Here is a 17,683-nt window from a genome sequence, read left to right as displayed (position 1 = left end):
ATGACCATTTATTAAGTCAATTGGATCTGAGCTAGTGGGAAGCAGCTCGGTCATCCTGCTCTATGCTATGCTGTAGGGCAATTTCAATCATCATGAAGTCTTGTGTTGCTGCATAACTCGGCTGGAGTAAGTAACCAGATTAATGGCCCAGACCTAAACCATATCCTAGGCAGAAAACCACTGACTGACATACACAGCACAATAACTTCACAGCCAGCATCATCACAAAACGTTCTGTGAGCAAAAGGGTAATGAGGCTGCTGATGGATGGAGTACTGACAAGTACAGATGCAATACAACACAAAGAACGATATTAAAACACAAATACCAACAGTTTTCTGAAAGTGCTGATAAATTTGAATCGGTATCTTTCTGTTTCACAAAGGCCACATCCACAGGAGAAGTTTGACCTCATACCTGAAAATACTCATTCTATTCACACAGAAGGCAGTAGTGATTACACAAACCTTTACTTATTCTGATTTCGAATTCGGAGACACCTCCTTTTCAATGGTGGCTCCAGATCCTCTGGCCCTGTGCTGAGTATTGGCGTTGAGATAATGCACGGCGCGATAGCAGTCTTTTCTGCTGGTTTTGGCACAGGCTGGATCACGCAACCTGTCTTGGGCAGCATCCGCAAAGCATATGCATGGTCCTCATCTGCTGGATTGTTAAGGTTTGGGTCCTGTTTGTCTCCCCCAGCAAGGGGCTCTTCCCCGGCCTTCTTGCCAGCATCTCCCTCGAGGTGGCAGTTTGATGCGCAGTTGTTCTCCTTAACGGACTCCAGCTCGCTCACCACCAGCTCCTCTGGGGGTTGGGGCTTTTTTGGCTCCTGGGGCGGCTCCGGGTTCTTGGAACCCTCCGTGCTCTTCGTGCCATTCACAATGACATTGCACACCGCTGCACCAGCTTCCAGGCCCGGTGTGCCAGAGGCCAAGGACACAGGACAGCAGTGAGCTCCATCACTGCACGATAATGTTTTTGAATCAACTGGGCTGCAGTTGTCCCTGCAGTCACTGCAGTTCCTTTTGTCTGAGCTACTAAAAGCCAAATTTACAACACTGTTAGGTTCACGTTCAACTTTCACTTGGGCATGTAAAGCCCTGTGGATAACATTGTGCAGCCTAGACCGGTGGCCTACTGTTAGGTCTATCACACCATCCTGTGGACCCTGTAGCACACTGGGGAAACCAAATTTACTGTTCACTGGACTACTAGGTCTGATAGTCAAGTCAACAACTTCATTTTTACTGTGCTCCTGAAGCACTTGAGCTTGATTTAGGGACTGGCCTGAGCAGCTCGGTGATGAGTCAGAGGATTTAGATGATCCTTGCTTTGACTCTCGAGGGGATGAAGAGCTATTGGTTGGCTTTGCCCCAGGTGTCTCGCTGGAGGTACTCGGAATGAAGCTTTCACCATTGCTGGAGAAGCCGTTGGGGGGTTTGGAGTCATTGATGTGAGGGATGGGGATAGGAATGGGGATGGGGACAGGCAAAGGGACAATGACAGGATATGGCACTAGTAGAGTCGGGGGTGGCACCAGTGGGGCAAGGGATGGCAATCCGAAGTTCATCATCTGTGGCATAGGCATAGGACCATTTGGCATCATGCTGACAGGGGGAAAGGGAAGACTGGGCAAAGGAGCTCCAGGAGGGGGAGGCGGCAACAAGCCAGGTGGATTCCCAGGCATGGTAGGTGTTGTGGGGGGATGGATATGAGGGGAAAGCATTGGCCTGTGCATGGGGCTGGAGGTGGGACCCATATTTCTGGGGCCACCTGGTGGGGGACCGATTCCAGGAATCATTGGATTTGACAGAGGGCTGTTAGGATTTGAGGCATGGTGAGGTGGCCCACGGATAAATGGTGGACGGATTTGCTGCATGATTTGCTGTTCCATGAATATGGGCAAAGGAACTGGCCCACGGTTTGTCATCACCATGGGAGGACTGCGTGGTGGGACACCAATGGGAGGCACAATGCTAGCAGGTGGCTGGACAGAAACTGGTGGAATATTTGGATTCTCACTGATGGGAATAGGTTTGGGAACTGGCGTGGGGATTTTAGTGACAGAGCAGTTGGCAGTGTCAGACGGAGAGGCAGTGGTAGACGCTGATGGTCCAGGACCTTGAATTTGGCCAGCTGCAGACGCTGGGGATGGGGCTTTTCTCCGAGCATCTGCTAGCGGTATATTCCAAGAATCTGGAGTCAGCAGCTGCACCCCAGTGCCTTCTGCTTTATTTTCGACTGGAGGATGTAATGTACTGCACAGTCCAGCTGGAAGATTGGCCTGTGTCTCTTTGTAGAAAATGTCCATTTTGTACTGATTGAGACATTTTGCACTGCAGAACTGAAGCCTTCTTTCCCCGTCCCCAAAATCCAGATACTCTTTTGTGTGTCTTATGTGCTTACACCAGTCACATACCTACAACACAGTAATAAAATCAAATCAGGTAAGAAAAGCAATCTTCTCTTCATAGTGTTATTTTAAAAAGTCATATTTCAGTTGCTTTCTAAGTACATTATTTTTCTAGCAGAAAAAAAAAGAAAAGATACGTTTGTGAAAACTATGCTTTTTTTGTTCCACAATACTGGTGAATTGAATGCCACTCCCTTCTCTGACTCCCATGATCTCAATTCTGCCTTATACAGTGCATTATATATCTTATACCCATACCACAGGGAAGAATCCTCAGCTGGCATAAACTGTTTTAACACTTGTGTAAGTATACAAAATCCATATGAGTATGGCTGTGATTACTCCTCAGTGGTAATCTAAGCACACCGGTTACCATCTGAGATACCATCATCCTTTGCCCTTCATTCCAAGGAGAAACTTGGAAATAGGACATTTCTGCAAGGTTTGAATAGTCCCAATTTGTGATGTTTCAGCAAGCTGGAATTATTTTCTGAGCTGTTTGCCCACTCTTGTGTACAAGTCACTTTGAGTAAAACTTCCTGGCAAGCAAGGGCCTATTTAGCAACTTTTCAAATACTACAGCAAAAAGTTTGCATTGCAGGCTCATTTTTGTTTTGTTTCTCTGCTTTCCATTTAATCCTTTTCTGTGTTACTATTGGTGTGGTGAAGGCATAGCCAATTTTTTTTTAAAGTAAGGCTGCAGAACTAATTAAGCTGTGAAAGGTTTTCCCAGTTGCAAACCACTAGACACCAAAGTTTAAAAAATAGTCATTCTAGGCTTCAGAATCCATTACTTCAGAGAAATTATTGTGATTTCATTAACACATTAATTTTGCAACACCAACAGCTCTCACAGATGGTGAAGACATGATCTACAATTCAAATATGACTCTTGTTTGCACAAATGCCTTTCCTTCATATGGCATTTTAAACAAGAATTAATATGAGTAATCTTGCCATAGCTATAAACAGATAAACAGATGTCAGATTTTTCAGTGCCTTACTTTTCTGACAGAATTTTACGCACACAAAAACCCCATTTTTGTCATTTACATTAGCTCTCAAAATACTCCACTGACAGAGATTTTTGGTGCTTTCTATCAGCATGTTGAGCCTATGACCATGTCAGAATACATCCTAGTATTGTTTGTTCTGCCTTTTCCAAATAGCCTGTATTAGCTTGTTTTGAAATGGCTATACCCTTTGTACCAAAAAGAAAAAAGAAAAAAAGAAAAAAGAAAAAAGAAAAGAAGAATATGATTGTGAAAAGACTGCATTAAAAGGATAATTAATTTTAATAACTATTGGCCATATAAACAATTCAAAACAACATATGTCGGGCATCTGATTACCCATCTCATTTAACTCTCAGCTTTCATTTAATGTAAACAGTGGTGACATTTTTGAGTTTTCAGTAATGTATCTTATATATATATATATATATTCACACATACACATTATACTCTGTGGCTATTAGCCCATTTTTTTTAACTCTGCAACCTTTTGGTTATCCAGTCAGGTTGCTATTTGATTCCCTCTCTTGCCTCCCCGCCCCATTCACACACTCACGCACACACACCCCCTTTCGCTACCACAAAGTTTGTATCTCAGCATTTAAATCAACATAAATAATTATTTGAGAGGTAGTCACCCCTGAAATTTGGGAATGGAGGGCCCAGCTTTTTAGCTTGGGCACACAGAAACAGTGTCATGTGAGATAAAGCAGAGTGAGTGCTGGTGCTGCTCAACGTGTGCAGCATTAGGGCAGGTGTATTTCCAGCACAATGCCCCATGCAAGGAAGAAAATTTCCTGGTGCATTTCAAGTAAGTTCAGCCCTGCATTGAACGCATGCTGATGATGTAACACCCTAAAAAACATGGACGAAAAGGCTGTCAAATGCACAAAAGGGCTGAGGTAAATGCCTCTGCTGCCACTGCGCATGCATCCCCCCCCTCCCCAGGCAAAGAGCGGATGGGTAGCGGGAGTGCACTGAGCAGGGCAAAGCAGGGGCACCCCCATTTCCAAGGGCTCCCGGGTTTAACCATCGGCTCTCCCTCTGCTTGCTGCAGGAAGGCTCAGCGGCCATTGCAGACAGCACCAGAGCTGGGCAACCCCTCACCACAAATAGTGCAAACATGCAGCAGTGGGCACTGAACCATCCCGGGTATTTGGCACGGGTATGGGTTTTGCCACCCACCTGGCAAGTCAGCACAGGATCATCTGATGGAAACATCTTATAGTTGACCTCCTGAAATTTTCTGGCTTGCCACTGTTTTCCAAGCAGACAAAAGGGGAATTTGTGAGTCTACGCCACAAGTTAATAAGATACTATTCAACTCAGTAAAGCTGCTGAATTTACCTTAAAGTAATTTCTCATCGACAGCTCACTGCTTAGCCACAAAATGCTATGTATTTTGCATGCATGGAATCAGGATATGAACCACCGTGCTCCTGCTGCTGCTTGTAGGGCATGCTCTTGCCCCAAGGGCTGTGCAGAGAGGCCTGAGCTCTCCTCAGGTACCATATAAAAAAATAAATTATTTTTAAAACTTGCTTGTTTGTACACTATGCTTTGCAAGTAAGATTTGTTTACCAGTGCAAGAGCTGCACAAAGAGGTACCAGGAGCTGCCAGCTCGCTCCTGAGGCAGACTGGGGCAGGATAAAGCCCACCCTGGCCCATCACCCACAACACCAGTGTCTGTTTGCAGGGGAAAGCTGAGGAGGAGACCAGCCCCAGAGGCGGCTGCTGTAAGGGATGGGGCAGGACTTCAGATGCAGCTGCTTCCCTGATTTAGTCCTGGATGGTGCAGCTGAGACTTGCCCTTCCTTCAGAGAAAAGGAGGCAAACCAGCTGTAAGCCTGCCGCCAAAGAAGCACCAAAGAAATACGAGAGAGCAAGCCCAGTCTCCTTTATCTCTCTAGGAAGAGCCCCCTCAGTGACTTTAATTTAACAGACTGAAGAAAAATATAACCCCCAAAAAAACTCGTAGCAACTTTTCTAATAATTTAATTTTATTAGTTATCAGTTGAAAAATTCTACGAAATACTTTACTGTTTTATTGCTCTATTGATTAGTTTATCTCAGGTGGGCTCCTATGTCACTCCTAGCTAAACAAATATTTTCTGTTCCTTGGTAAAATATTTAGAAATCCTGCCTAGAAATTCTCTACTGATTTCTCCTGTTTTCAATAATTCACTGAGGTACAAGAAACTCAGAATTCTGCCTGCCTCACTCACATATTGATCACACACCATTCTGTATATTTTATCACTAGATAAAATTAATTAAAGCTAGTGATTCTGTTCCTCTGAAATTCCTGGATGGACCAAATATCTAATAAATATCTCATTGATTGTAGGCAACATCTCAAAGTGTTGAAGTTAACATCAGTGGGAAATGTCAATCTACTACATCCATGTATTTCATTATTTCCTTTCTTTCTTTCTTTCTTTCTTTCTTTCTTTTTCTTTTCCTTCTTTCTGTCTTTCTTTCTGTCTTTCTTTCTGTCTTTCTCTCTTCCTACCTACCTACTTATATAAGCAATCACTCTATGCTGATTATTTAAGAAACAAGTATAAAGTGTGCATATCATATGCAAGTAATACAACACCTTACAATACCATACTAAAAGGCAGAAAAACAGTCCCTACAATGAGGAGGAAATTACTGGAGAGGAAAAAACATCACTTAAGAACTAATGAATCAAGTCTGTCTTACAGGATTGATCATTTAAGATGAGGTCAATGAATTTATGATACAAATGGCTATATCACTAGAGGTAATAAAATGGAGCAATATCATTCATTTTACATCTAACTAATGATGTGCTCAGAGTAATTACAGACTTCTTCTAAAAGCCTACACTGATTAGTTCAGATGTGATAGGTGAAACATATATATCTTCCTGTTCAATAAAATAACATTTTCTTATCTGTAAAACACACAGCCAATGTCTTATTTTTTCAAGTACTTCCATTCCATACAGAACGTTGTCGTTCTTCACAGCCAGCTCAAAAGCTCTCTGTTCATTTATTCCTTTTGCTTCCCTTTTCCTGCCTCATCCTTTCCCTTCACCGTACAACCAAGAGGAGAGCTAAACCGTTGCAGAGCGCTTCTTAATGCTGTGCATTGGATTTGGTAGTGCTTACACATGGGAGTAGCTCCCTGGGTTTCAGCAGGATTAGTCGTAAGAGTTAATGCTGCAGGATCACGTTCGGAGGTCCTGACCCAGCACCCATGGAAAACAATGAAGAGACTCCTCTTTAATGCAGTCAGTTGGCTTGGGGTCTGATGCTTAATGCCAGCCCCCGCTCACCCTGGAGTTGGTAGGAGCTTTGCCCCTGGACCTCACCAGGAGCAGAGGCACAGCTGCGGATCTTGGAAAGAATTGTGGCAGAAATACAGAGAAAGAAAATAAATGCCACGAGGCTGAGTTTCAGACATTTCCTAACAAACGTAGGCAAAGTAACCATTTTGTACTTTTCTACCCAAAAGGAGCTGGGACCAGTAATGGTGTGACTGAAAAGGAGCACGAACACATCTGAAATAAAGGGTCAGACCTTGCAAGGTGCTAACAGATCCCCTATACGCCTCCATCTCCCTCAGAAAATACTCCTAGGGATGCTCTTGGGCAAGCACACTTCGCACCACAAAAGCCAGAACACAAACCCTGAATGACAGAGAGATCAGTAATAAGATAACTGCCTATCTCATTCAAACGTAATGCAACAACCCTCAAGAAGATCCAATTTACCTAGCTGGGGCATGTCCAACGCAAAACAACAGAATGAACATTTCCTTCAGTACATTTAATGTATTTATATTTTAGTGGCAGGTTGCCAGTGTGCTACTTATAAGCTCAATGACCTGATATCATTTATCCGCTTTCCTGTGAAACATGCAACAGTCTACACCAGGAGACGAGTCAGAAGACACTGCATCAGCAGAAACATGACTCGTGCCCAATACAGGAACGTCAAGGAAGCCAGGACCAAGGGATCTGTAACACTCGGATTTCTCTAATACAACAAGGGGAAAAAAGCCATTCCTGTTGGCATCTGTGTCTTTATTTTGATAGAAATGTCCAAAGTGGGGTCCAGACATGGCCATGAGGCTGTCACGTGGGCACAACACAGGCATCCTGCTGCACTTGAAAGGGCCACACTTGGGCTTTAGGCATAGGGTAATTCATACTTTATTCAATCGGCACAAAATTCATCCATTAGTGCAGTCCACCACTAACCTCTGAACAATAATCTAGTATCAGGCACCACTTCATTAAGAAACACATTTCCTAAAAGCTGTTTGCAGAGGTGTTTACATCAGCCCAAGAGAAACCGGGAATGAGTAGTACGCAGACACCACCACTGTGATGAAAGAGAGCCTGTGCCTTGTACACAGTGCTTTGAACTAGTATCATCTCCCTGGTAAAGTTTGTGAGAGGACAGAAAGGGCAAAAATTCCATTTTCAGCTTCTCCAGAACCAAGGAGTGATTAACAAAGCTTCTCTCCTTGCTCAGGAGAATGCCATTGAGGGACATCTTGCACAAGGGAGGGCTGTATTGCATCCTGCGGATCGGGCTCTTATCAAAGGTGCTGAAACATGGGAATGAAGATTATCAAAACCTCACTTCCTGGCATAAAAACCTTGTATTCGACTTTGCTGAGTAGTTTCTACTGTCTTTTCCCACCGTGGTATCCAACTGCTATCTCTTCATATACGCTCAGGCATATGTTCTGGCTTCATGGACACCACTGCACATTTCCTGTGTCTCATTCTGGCCCTTTCCTTTTAGCCCAGACCGGGTCCCCGGCCATTCCCTGAGTTTTCAACCCTGCCAGCCACCCAGGATGTGCGAGGCATGGAGTCAGAGGCTCCCATCCCATCCCAAAAGTCACAAGATGAGAGGACAACCCCCCTCCCACTGCACACACTCCTGCCTTGCCGCCAAGCAAAAACCCGACACGCCAGCCATATGTTTTTCAGCAAAGGCTCAAGTTTTTTGAAGCCTGCCAAACATTGGACACAGCAGCAATCTAGAAATTAGGAAGTGGCTTGAAACGCACATATGGAGGTTTCTAGTAAACAGCCAAATGAGTCATGACTAGTGCTCTTACACGCAGCTCAGTCAGATCCTTTGCAGATCACCCAGCAGCTGCCACAGCATGGACACCAAGGCACCTTGCCGCCCCAGCCCCCTAACAAGGCTCTGAAGCACTCCCAGCAGGACACCAGGGAAAAGTTCAGTCCATCAGAAGGAAAGAAACCTAGATCCTGTGTTCTGAAGGACTATGTGCCTAACTATCCAAAGGAGCATGAAACCTCTCAGCTGTCTTCACTAGCTCCCCCAGCTTGTCGGGCAATGTGGCTACCTGCTCCCTTCCTTCTTTCCTCCATTTATCTACCACCAAGGTTTCTCTTCAGAGCAGGTCACCTAAAAAGCAATCGTAATTTCTAAACAAATCCCCTTGTAGATCCCATCTGTGGTGCTAAATCCTGCACACGACCCCATCTCTGTGGTCTGTGTCATGATGAAGCACAGAGAAACTTTGGGGCAAGAACTGTACCTTGAGTGTTAATGTATTCAATGCTTGTGAGCACAAAGAAGCTGCAGCCCCTGTGGGGCTCTGGGTCAGACTGACCACCCCTGCAAACATCAGCTCAGAGGTCTGTACCGACTCTTCATCCCCTGCCCCACTCACCTCCTGAGGGTCCCCCTGCAGAACTGCCCCTGGGGAAGAAAAGCTCCTGCCAGGCTGGGAAGGATCTGCCCAGCTGTTAGCACACAAACATACGGTGATATGTTTGACATAAAAATTGTTCCAAGGAACTGGCGTTCCCTTTTAGCATTTACTGACCCAGAAGAAGGATGAATATTAAGAACTGCAAGGTAGGCACCCTGTCGTGCCAATTGGGAAGGTGATCAGGTGAAGATCTGCAGGGCACAGCCGTGCTCCACTCAGGTGCTGGGCTCAGAGTGAGGAAGAGGAGGGGAATATGTTCCACGCAGACATGATGGCAAATAATAGACTCCTTTGAGAGGTTAGTGATAATCAGATAATGGAATTGAAATTCATAATTTCAAGGCTTATTGCTAATCCTAATGCTGCTGTGCTTTTTTCCCAGCTGAGTTATCACAAAAGGTATTCAGCGCCAGCACCCTGTGCAAACAATGGAGTGGGTGCAGCCTCACCAGAAGCTGCACAAGCCCCCATTGCTCACCAAGGTATCCTACGTTTTCCTACCTGATCGTCCTCCAAAAAACCCACCCTGGACCTGCTCAGGCTTCCTTGATGGCAGAGCCCAAAGAGTAGTGGTAAATGGAGTTGCATCCAGCTGGCAGCCCATCACAAGTGATGTTCCCCAGGGCTCAGGATCAGGGCCAGTCCTGTTTAATATCTTTATCGACAATCTGGACAAGGGGACCAAGTGCACCCACAGTAGGTTTGCAGACAGCACCGAGTTGAGCGGGATGCTGATCTGCTGAGGGCAGGAAGGCTCTGCAGAGGGAGCTGGGCAGGCTGGACCGATGGGCCCAGGCCAGTTGCATGAGGTTCAACCAGGCTCAGTGCCGGGTCCTGCCCTTGGGTCACACCAGCCCCACGCAGCGCTACAGGCTGGGGGAAGGGTGGCTGGAAAGGGCCTGGGGGAAAGGGCCTGGGGGTGCTGGTCAGCAGCCAGCTGAACGTGAGCCAGCAGTGTGCCCAGGTGGCCAAGGAGTCCACCAGCATCCCGGCTTGTATCTGAGACAGCGTGGCCAGCAGGACTGGGGCAGTGACCGTCCCCCTGTACTGGGCACGGGTGAGGCTGCACCTCGAATCCTGTGTTCGGTTTTGGGCCCCTCGCTGCAAGAGGGACGTGGAGGTGCTGGAGCGTGTCCAGAGACGGGCAACGGGGCTGGGGAAGGGTCTAGAGAGAAAGTCTTATGAGGAGCAGCTGAGGGAACTGGGGTTGTTTAGCCCGGAGAAGAAGACACTCAGGGGACACTTTATCGCTCTCTACAGCTACCTGAAAGGAGGTAGCAGGCAGGTAGGTGTTTGTCTGTTCTCTGAAGTAACAAGCAACAAGACAAAATGGCCTCAACCAGGGGAGGTTGAGATTGACTAATAGGGAAAATTTCTTCACTGAAAGGGTGGCCAGGCATTGGAACTGGCTGCCCAGGGAGGTGGTGGAGTCACCATCCCCGATGTGTTTTAAAAACATGTAGATGTTGTGCTTAGGGATGTGGTTTAGTGATAGACTTGGCCATGCTGGGTAATGGTTAGTCTTAATTTCAAAGGTCTTGTCCAACCTAAATAATTCTATGATTCCTCCCAAGCGGGACTGGGTAGCCAGGGGTAGAGCTGGTACATGAGCAGGGTACGCAGGGGCCTGTGTGTCCAGCACTGTAGCTACTGCATGCTAGCCCATGGGGCAGGGGGCTTTGGTCCCGAGGTCCCTGGCAGGGATTTAGACTGTCCCCAAAGAGGGAGGGCAGTTCACAGCATCTACCTGCAAGACAACTGTAACCAAGTCCCTGCCTCAGCAGTTGTGACTGGGAATTAATGCTCTTTCACTACCAAATGTCAAACAATACTAATAACAGCATAATCCAAAGTGTGGCCTGAAGCAGTTATCCAGCCTCGATCGCTTTTTGATGTGCTTATTGCAAGACATTCAGCTTGTTTATTGTTGCAGGATTTTCCTGTCCAAGATGGCTCATGATAATTTTTTATAATGATTGTTCCATTTGAATGGAGTGATTATTATAAAAAGTAAAAAAGAAAAATCATTCCAGCTGAAACCTGCTGCGAAGGAACCCTGAGGCAGGCTCTAACACACTGTGAATGTGGTTACAATATAGCTCGTAGCGATGCTAGGTGTGAAGGAAAACAGATTTTTACAATGTTTGGAGCTTTGTGCAAAAACAGTTGACAAAACAGAACACTGCAGTTGCCTGTAACTTAAAACTGTCCTGTGACAAGTTTCTCTCTGTTTAAAAGAGACCAAAGCTTGCCTGCTCACTTGCTTTTCCTTACCCTGATGTAACCCTCCTAAACTTCTTGTCCGCCCTTCCATAGTTTTCTAAGGAGTGAATACTGACTTTATGTCATTTAAATGTAAGACCCACTCTGCCTACATTTTTCACCCTAATCACATAAAAGTCTAAGCTACATGAAGCATAAGGAGAAAACAGAATTATTTGGTAATCAATGGCTAATGATAAATTTTATTTCTTTTTTTGAAGCACTGCAGTTTTCACCTGTGGTATTTAAAACATAGTATTTTCAAAGCTCTTGCATTCCTTTGTGTTGGGGGGGCTTTCTAATTTTCCCAGCCAAAAGCAATGAACGTAAGTTATGCTAATGCCCGGTGGACCTGGTTGGGTCTTGTTTCATCAGAGTCGCTACATATTTGATTTTGTATATAAACAGCTGAGCTCTGTGTTTTCAACTTCAGTCTGAGGCTTTGAAACCACAGGAGGAACTCTGTATCTGAAACCACTGGTGAAGCCCACAGTATGGTGGGTGAAACTTCAGGGAAAATGAATGTAGTGTGAGGTGGGCTTGCTAAGAGGGAAGCTGTCCTCCCCAGAAACCTTCCTAGCTGAAATAACACAGAGTGGGACAATAATAGCATTTAAACCTTAAAATCCTTCATGTGGGGGTTTTACACTTGTACCATACAAGAGCTGATTACAGAGCACATCTGTGCTGTTGTTTCAGTACTGGCTAAGGCCACCAGTCCAGCAGTGACAGAAGTCATAAATAAAATTATCATGATCCAGAAGATATGAGGGAAAGAGCAGGAGAGAGAGGTGGAGGGTTAAACACCCTCATCAGGTCTGACAACTGTCTCATCAAGACGCACATTTCAGAAATACCTAAAGAACACCTAAGCCTGAATGGCCTTTCCAAGGATAACACAAGCCCTGAGAAACCTTGTTGCACTGCAAGTCCATTGGCCTTTGACCATAACTATGTCATGCAAGAGACTGCGAGGCAGAGCAAACCCCAGCTCAAGCCATCGAGTCCCAAGCTCAACCCCTAAGCTCCCATCAAGCTTCAAGGTCATCAGACAGCTGCCTCAGATCTGCAAGCAGTAGCCCAACACTTGCATGGTGGTGTGCCCACACAAGGCCAACAGGCAGTTACTCTTCCAGACTTAACCTGGTCTGACAGGAGATCATTCAAGTGTGTCTGTAGCCTCCTTCTTGGTGAGCCTAATTAGAGGGTAGGGATCTGTGGAGTCAACTGAGTGTCTCCAGCATGCTCAAGTCCCTTAACTTGTGGGTGGCAGTGGGAGAAGCCAGCTTGGCAGACCAGTGGCACAGACATACTTGCTGGTCAGGCAAGTAGTTTGATTCGGGTTGTGTGGGCACTGGTCACCTTGATGTCTGACACTTGATTTGTGGGCCAAGACTTCCCATAGCATGCATTCCCAAATTCCCCTGGTCCTGAAATGATCTAGGGGAAAACTGAGCAGCCAGAAGGAAGAACTACATTGAGTAGGTGAAGCTGGCAGTCTCGGTTTTGCTTTAAGATCCTTCAGCTGTTAGTGCCACAGTGAGAGCTTTGCTTCCTCCTAAAGATGACAGGAACGTACTTCCTCAAACTGCTGCCACTAAAGCTGTGCAAAGTACCAGCAGTGAGAAGCGTCGTAAACGCCTTGAGAACAGGACAGGAACTGTCGGCTTTGAATATTCAGGAAGGCAAAAGAAATAAATCAAAGCTAGCAGCTGGAAAAACATTTGTGGAGCTTAGAAATACCTCCTCACAGCACCCAGGGCCTGCCGCCTTTTTGGGGCAGCAAGTGAATGTCACACTAGGAAATCCCCCTCCTTCCCCTCCTCCAGAGAGTGGAAATGCATTTCTTTCCTCAGGAGGATGTTTACCTCCATGTCCTTGGAGAACCGTCTGCACAGTTTACACTCCCACATGCTCAGCTACTGGAGGCAGCACATCAGCTACCCCATCCCTGGGGTGCCCAAGCCGTGGGGTCCCCACACTGCCCAGGCTGGGAACCGCTGCTGGCCCCTCTTCAGGGGACAGACACCAGGGTCAGCATTGCTACCATGCCAGGAGCTCTTCACTCTTACACAGGGGCTGCAGAGACCCTGTTCCTTGCGAGAACAGGGACCAAACATGAGACAGAAGGATTCTTCTGCAGAGCAGCTGCCAACCAGAGCACTGAGGGAAGAGAGCCTGTATGTGCCGGGCTTTGCAGCACTCCCTGCATCCAGCCCCAGTGATCAGGAGAAGAAAGGGAAACTGAGAGCAATCAACACTGTTAATGTTTCTGTCAAATTCTTTTGAGAATTATGGATGCTGTCGAGCACACGCAAACTTAAAGGTGAAAGAAGAAAGGGGCATGCCTCAAAGAGTATCTCGTTTACGGAGTGACCAAAATGTCTCCAAATGAGAAATCGTCACCCTTAACAATCGCATGCTACCAAGTCTGCAGATGACTTCAGAAGCCAGATGAAGATTTATATTCTCTAATTAATTCACTTTTTTATTCAGTATCTGAATAAACATATTCACCCTTTTTTTTTCTGAACAAAACTTTATTCTGGTCATATAGCAAAGTAACATTGTGAGATGGAAAATAACCCATGTGGCTCATCTGACTAGAATTTATATCTAGTAATATCTTATATGTTTTTTTTTTCTCCAATATATTTTCTTTTTAATATTCAAGAGAATATAAAAATACCAATAAAACCCCCTCCATTATGATTCCAGTGGCTCATAGGTTGTTTGACAGGACTGTAAATGTAATAATGAGGAGGTTTGAGGGGCAGGTTAATGTTTTTTGCTAACACATGATGCTTTTAGCCTAAGGCATTGCTGGAGGCCAATACCACTTCACCTGGACCAAAATCACCATTGAACAGCCATTAAATCACTCAGACTTAAATGTAATATTACTGGGTCTAGAGAATATTACTGTAATCCAGATTTGAAATATCATTAGTCTGTAGAATAGGAATGCAATCTGAAACCTTGAGAAATCTTTATTTACCTGTAATGAAGGGTTCTAAGTCCAATTCTTCCTATCAACTATGCCACTATTACAGTGGTGTAACCCTCACAGATTTGTGTGTTGTTTCTTCTGATTTATGCTTGTACAAGCAAGAAGGCTACAGAATAGAAGTCTCTAGGTGCTTTGGAATATAAACACACACACACACACGTTTCTTCCACCTAACTATATAGGTCAGGGATCTTCAGCCTTTATTATTAAATGTTTATCATGCGACAATATTTAGAGGCCAGGACCCATCATGCTATGTGCTCAAACATACGCATGGCCATAGTGTGGGCTGCAGCAGAACTGGCTGAGTCTCTCAATCTACCTGAGGCAGACCCCCCGCACACATTTTCCCACATTTCCCAAACATGTAAACACCTTGAGGGACTACATCAGCTGCTTACTTGGAAAAATAATGTTGGGGAAAGATTGACTTGATTAGGGAAAGATTGAGTTGACCGTTAGTAAAAATGGATGAAAAAACCCCCTAAAGTTTTCCAAGAGGAGTGTTGCTGGTTTTTAGTCTATAGAGCTTTGAAGGGAGTCAAAACTGTTCCAGATTTGAATGCGTGTGATTCACACTTTGAGAATTGCTGGTTTTGCTGCTGGTAATGGTACGCACCACCCTGTGTCCCAGAATACATTCAGTTTAAAGAGCAGCCCTCTCTCTGGAAACCACATTTGATTAGAACAACCCTGGGCCAGACCCAAAATCTGCTTGGATCAAGGAAAACTGTGTCACATCAGTTTCAGCCCAGGACCGAGACGTGTCACATCTCTTGCAGATTGGGCATGGAGAGTGGAATTCATTTTCCCATTTCCTCTGGAGTTGGGGGCTGGAGAAGATGAAGCCAAGAGAGAGAAATAGCTCTGCCACACACAGAGGAAGCATTCTGTGTCCTCTACTTTCTCTTGCTGTGAGGCACTGATCCTGGCTGAAACCCAGGCCCTGTTGGTACAGACCCAGCTCCCCTTCCCCCTTCTATTAGCACAAAATCACCAGTGGAGAGAGGCTTATTATGAGCAACTGTTAGGCTCGCTCTTGGACACTCCCATATCGAGCAGGTAAGACTGAAACAAGGGCCAGAGAAAAGGAAAGATGGGGAACCCAACAGTCTGCACATCCTCCAAATAGTGAGGGAAGGGGGGAGGAGGGGAGAGGAGAGGAGAGGAGAGGAGAAAGCAGAAAAGGAAAAGCAGAAGAGAAGAAAGGGAAAAACAGAAGAGAAAAAAAGAAAAGAAAAAGCAAAACCAAAAAAAAAAGAAAAAAGAAAAAAATTACTCTGTCTCTGGTAGGTAGGCTTTACCACGACTACTATGGTCCCTAGCTATCTTAAACCACTGTTTTCTAGGATTTTAGCCTTAAAAATAATAAATGAGGAGCTATAAAGGTCTGAAACTGCAGCCTAGAGCCAAACATATGGTGAACTAATGTGTGTGAAAACTTCCTTGTCTTCTTCTGCTAATGTCCCTCTTCTGTTACTAAGAAATTCCTGCTATGCAGCTGGGCATCCTCCGACAGTCTGTGAGGGTGGCAGGCAGCAATAACTTTACTTGTGACTGGTACCCAAGGGAGGGAGGACCTGCCCCTCACATATCCCACTGTCCACTATGATGCTTTTGTCAGGCCCAAAACATCTGCTGATTCTCAAGGAATGGAAAATGCATGTTCTTTTTGGTGTTTACATCTTCTTTCTAAGTAGGAAGTATGGATGTGGAAAAAATAAGTGCCAGCAGGTCTTTCCTATTCAAATGAAAAGGTCTTACTTATCCCTCTGTTTAGACAGTATTTAGCACTGGGGCGTACCTGACACCCAGCTATTTACATAAATCAAATCTATTCTTAGTAACCCTGGGATGAATCTGGGATAGCTCCACTGAAGCCAGTGTTGTTTTTTCAATTTGAACCACGTAACTGAGAGCTGAATTTGGCACAAAGTATTAATTTCTCACCAAGGAGGGTACATTACAGCAGAAGGCATCAGATGCGCTATTTGGTAAAGAACACAATTACAGAGGACCTTTTAGTAATGCATTGTGTTACTGTAGATGGCACTCATTCCTTGCCTGTGCATATGATGCACACCGTGACTGCATAGATTTTATTATGTAAATGCATCACGGTAAACCCTTTCATACTTATAAGATCATGCAGATGATTTTCTCATTGCATGACATGCATAACAAAGCAGCTATGTGGAAGCTGCACACCAGGACAAAAGAAACCGACATATTTAAACCCTCACCCTGCAAGCATATTGCAAGCAACGTTCTCGAGTGCTATGCTCTTCAGAGTCCTCCTCAAAGAGGACTAACCTTGTCTTGCTTTCTCCAGCCTTTTTGCTTCCCTAGGTCTTTTCACAAAACTCCTTCTGACAACAATTTTACAGGCTAGAGCGCCACTGGAAATATTCCTCATTGAACCAGCTGAGATCTGGCTGGCAATGAAGACAAGTAGCCATTGCGTACAAAGACTCCTATCTGTATTTGTTCAATGCAACTGAAGTGTTTGATTTTCTTTTAAGAGCTTTTCTTTAGATTTATTTTAACACCCATCCCGGGTCAAGTGCTCCTCAACCAGTGACTTTCAGCAGTAAAAGAAGGAAGGTTATGTAGCTTGGATGCTGAGACGGGACTTGCCGGATTGGCATTAGTCATTCCCTGCAAACACAAAATTCCTGAGTAACTTCGGAGAAGGGGAAGAGTAGTCAGTGAAACAATCCAGTCAGCTCAGTATTAGCTATGTACTTTAATTGCCCAGCTCAGGTCTGCGGACAGAGTCAGACATCTCAGGAGGGTGGATCACAGCAGGAACCTAACTAAAGCTCTGAACTGGTCCCAGCCAAACTCTCTGCATCCATTGCAGAGGGAGCAAAGGGAGGGTAAATCTCAGGCAGGTCTCTAAAACTGGGAGGCTTGCATGTTCTTTATTTTCAGTCTGTATCTTTGATCCTCCTTTTAAAACGGGGAAGAGGCTTCCCCCTACCTGAGTAGCCTACTCAGAGCATACGTTTTTTGAAATGGGAATCAGGTTGTCCTACATGTGTGCACAACATCCAGTACAATCAGCCACATACAGCGGGTGCCTTGAACCACCACCATCAAATGACCAAAGTGCACCATTACTACGGGGTTCTTTCCACTCTGTGGGATCAGGAATCACAAGGGGCTTTGCCCAAGCCCTGACCTTAGGATTTGGTCCTCTGTGGCGAGATACAGACATGCACAACTTACGCGCTTGTACACATCTT

The 17,683-nt window shown here is 45.3% G+C and overlaps 1 protein-coding gene across 3 annotated transcripts in view; it reads right to left on the bottom strand.

Moving 5' to 3' along the window:
• Positions 1-17,683, bottom strand: part of SOBP (sine oculis binding protein homolog) — a 117,666-nt gene that overhangs the window by 14,289 nt on the left and 85,694 nt on the right. For 2 of the 3 annotated variants that reach the window (XM_055809490.1, XM_055809491.1), the window contains one exon: positions 468-2,422. In XM_055809490.1, the coding sequence (XP_055665465.1) occupies positions 470-2,422 (1,953 nt within the window). In that variant the 3' untranslated portion in view covers positions 468-469. Of the gene's footprint in view, positions 1-467; positions 2,423-4,614; positions 4,687-17,683 lie in introns of all 3 variants that reach the window. The other variant, XM_027796126.2, reaches the window with a different exon arrangement.

Source organism: Falco peregrinus, chromosome 7 (genome assembly GCF_023634155.1).
Source record: "Falco peregrinus isolate bFalPer1 chromosome 7, bFalPer1.pri, whole genome shotgun sequence".
Classification (NCBI taxonomy): Eukaryota; Metazoa; Chordata; class Aves; order Falconiformes; family Falconidae; genus Falco; species Falco peregrinus.
The sequence above is the reverse complement of the archived record's forward strand: the minus strand, read 5'-3'. Positions and strand labels throughout refer to the sequence as shown.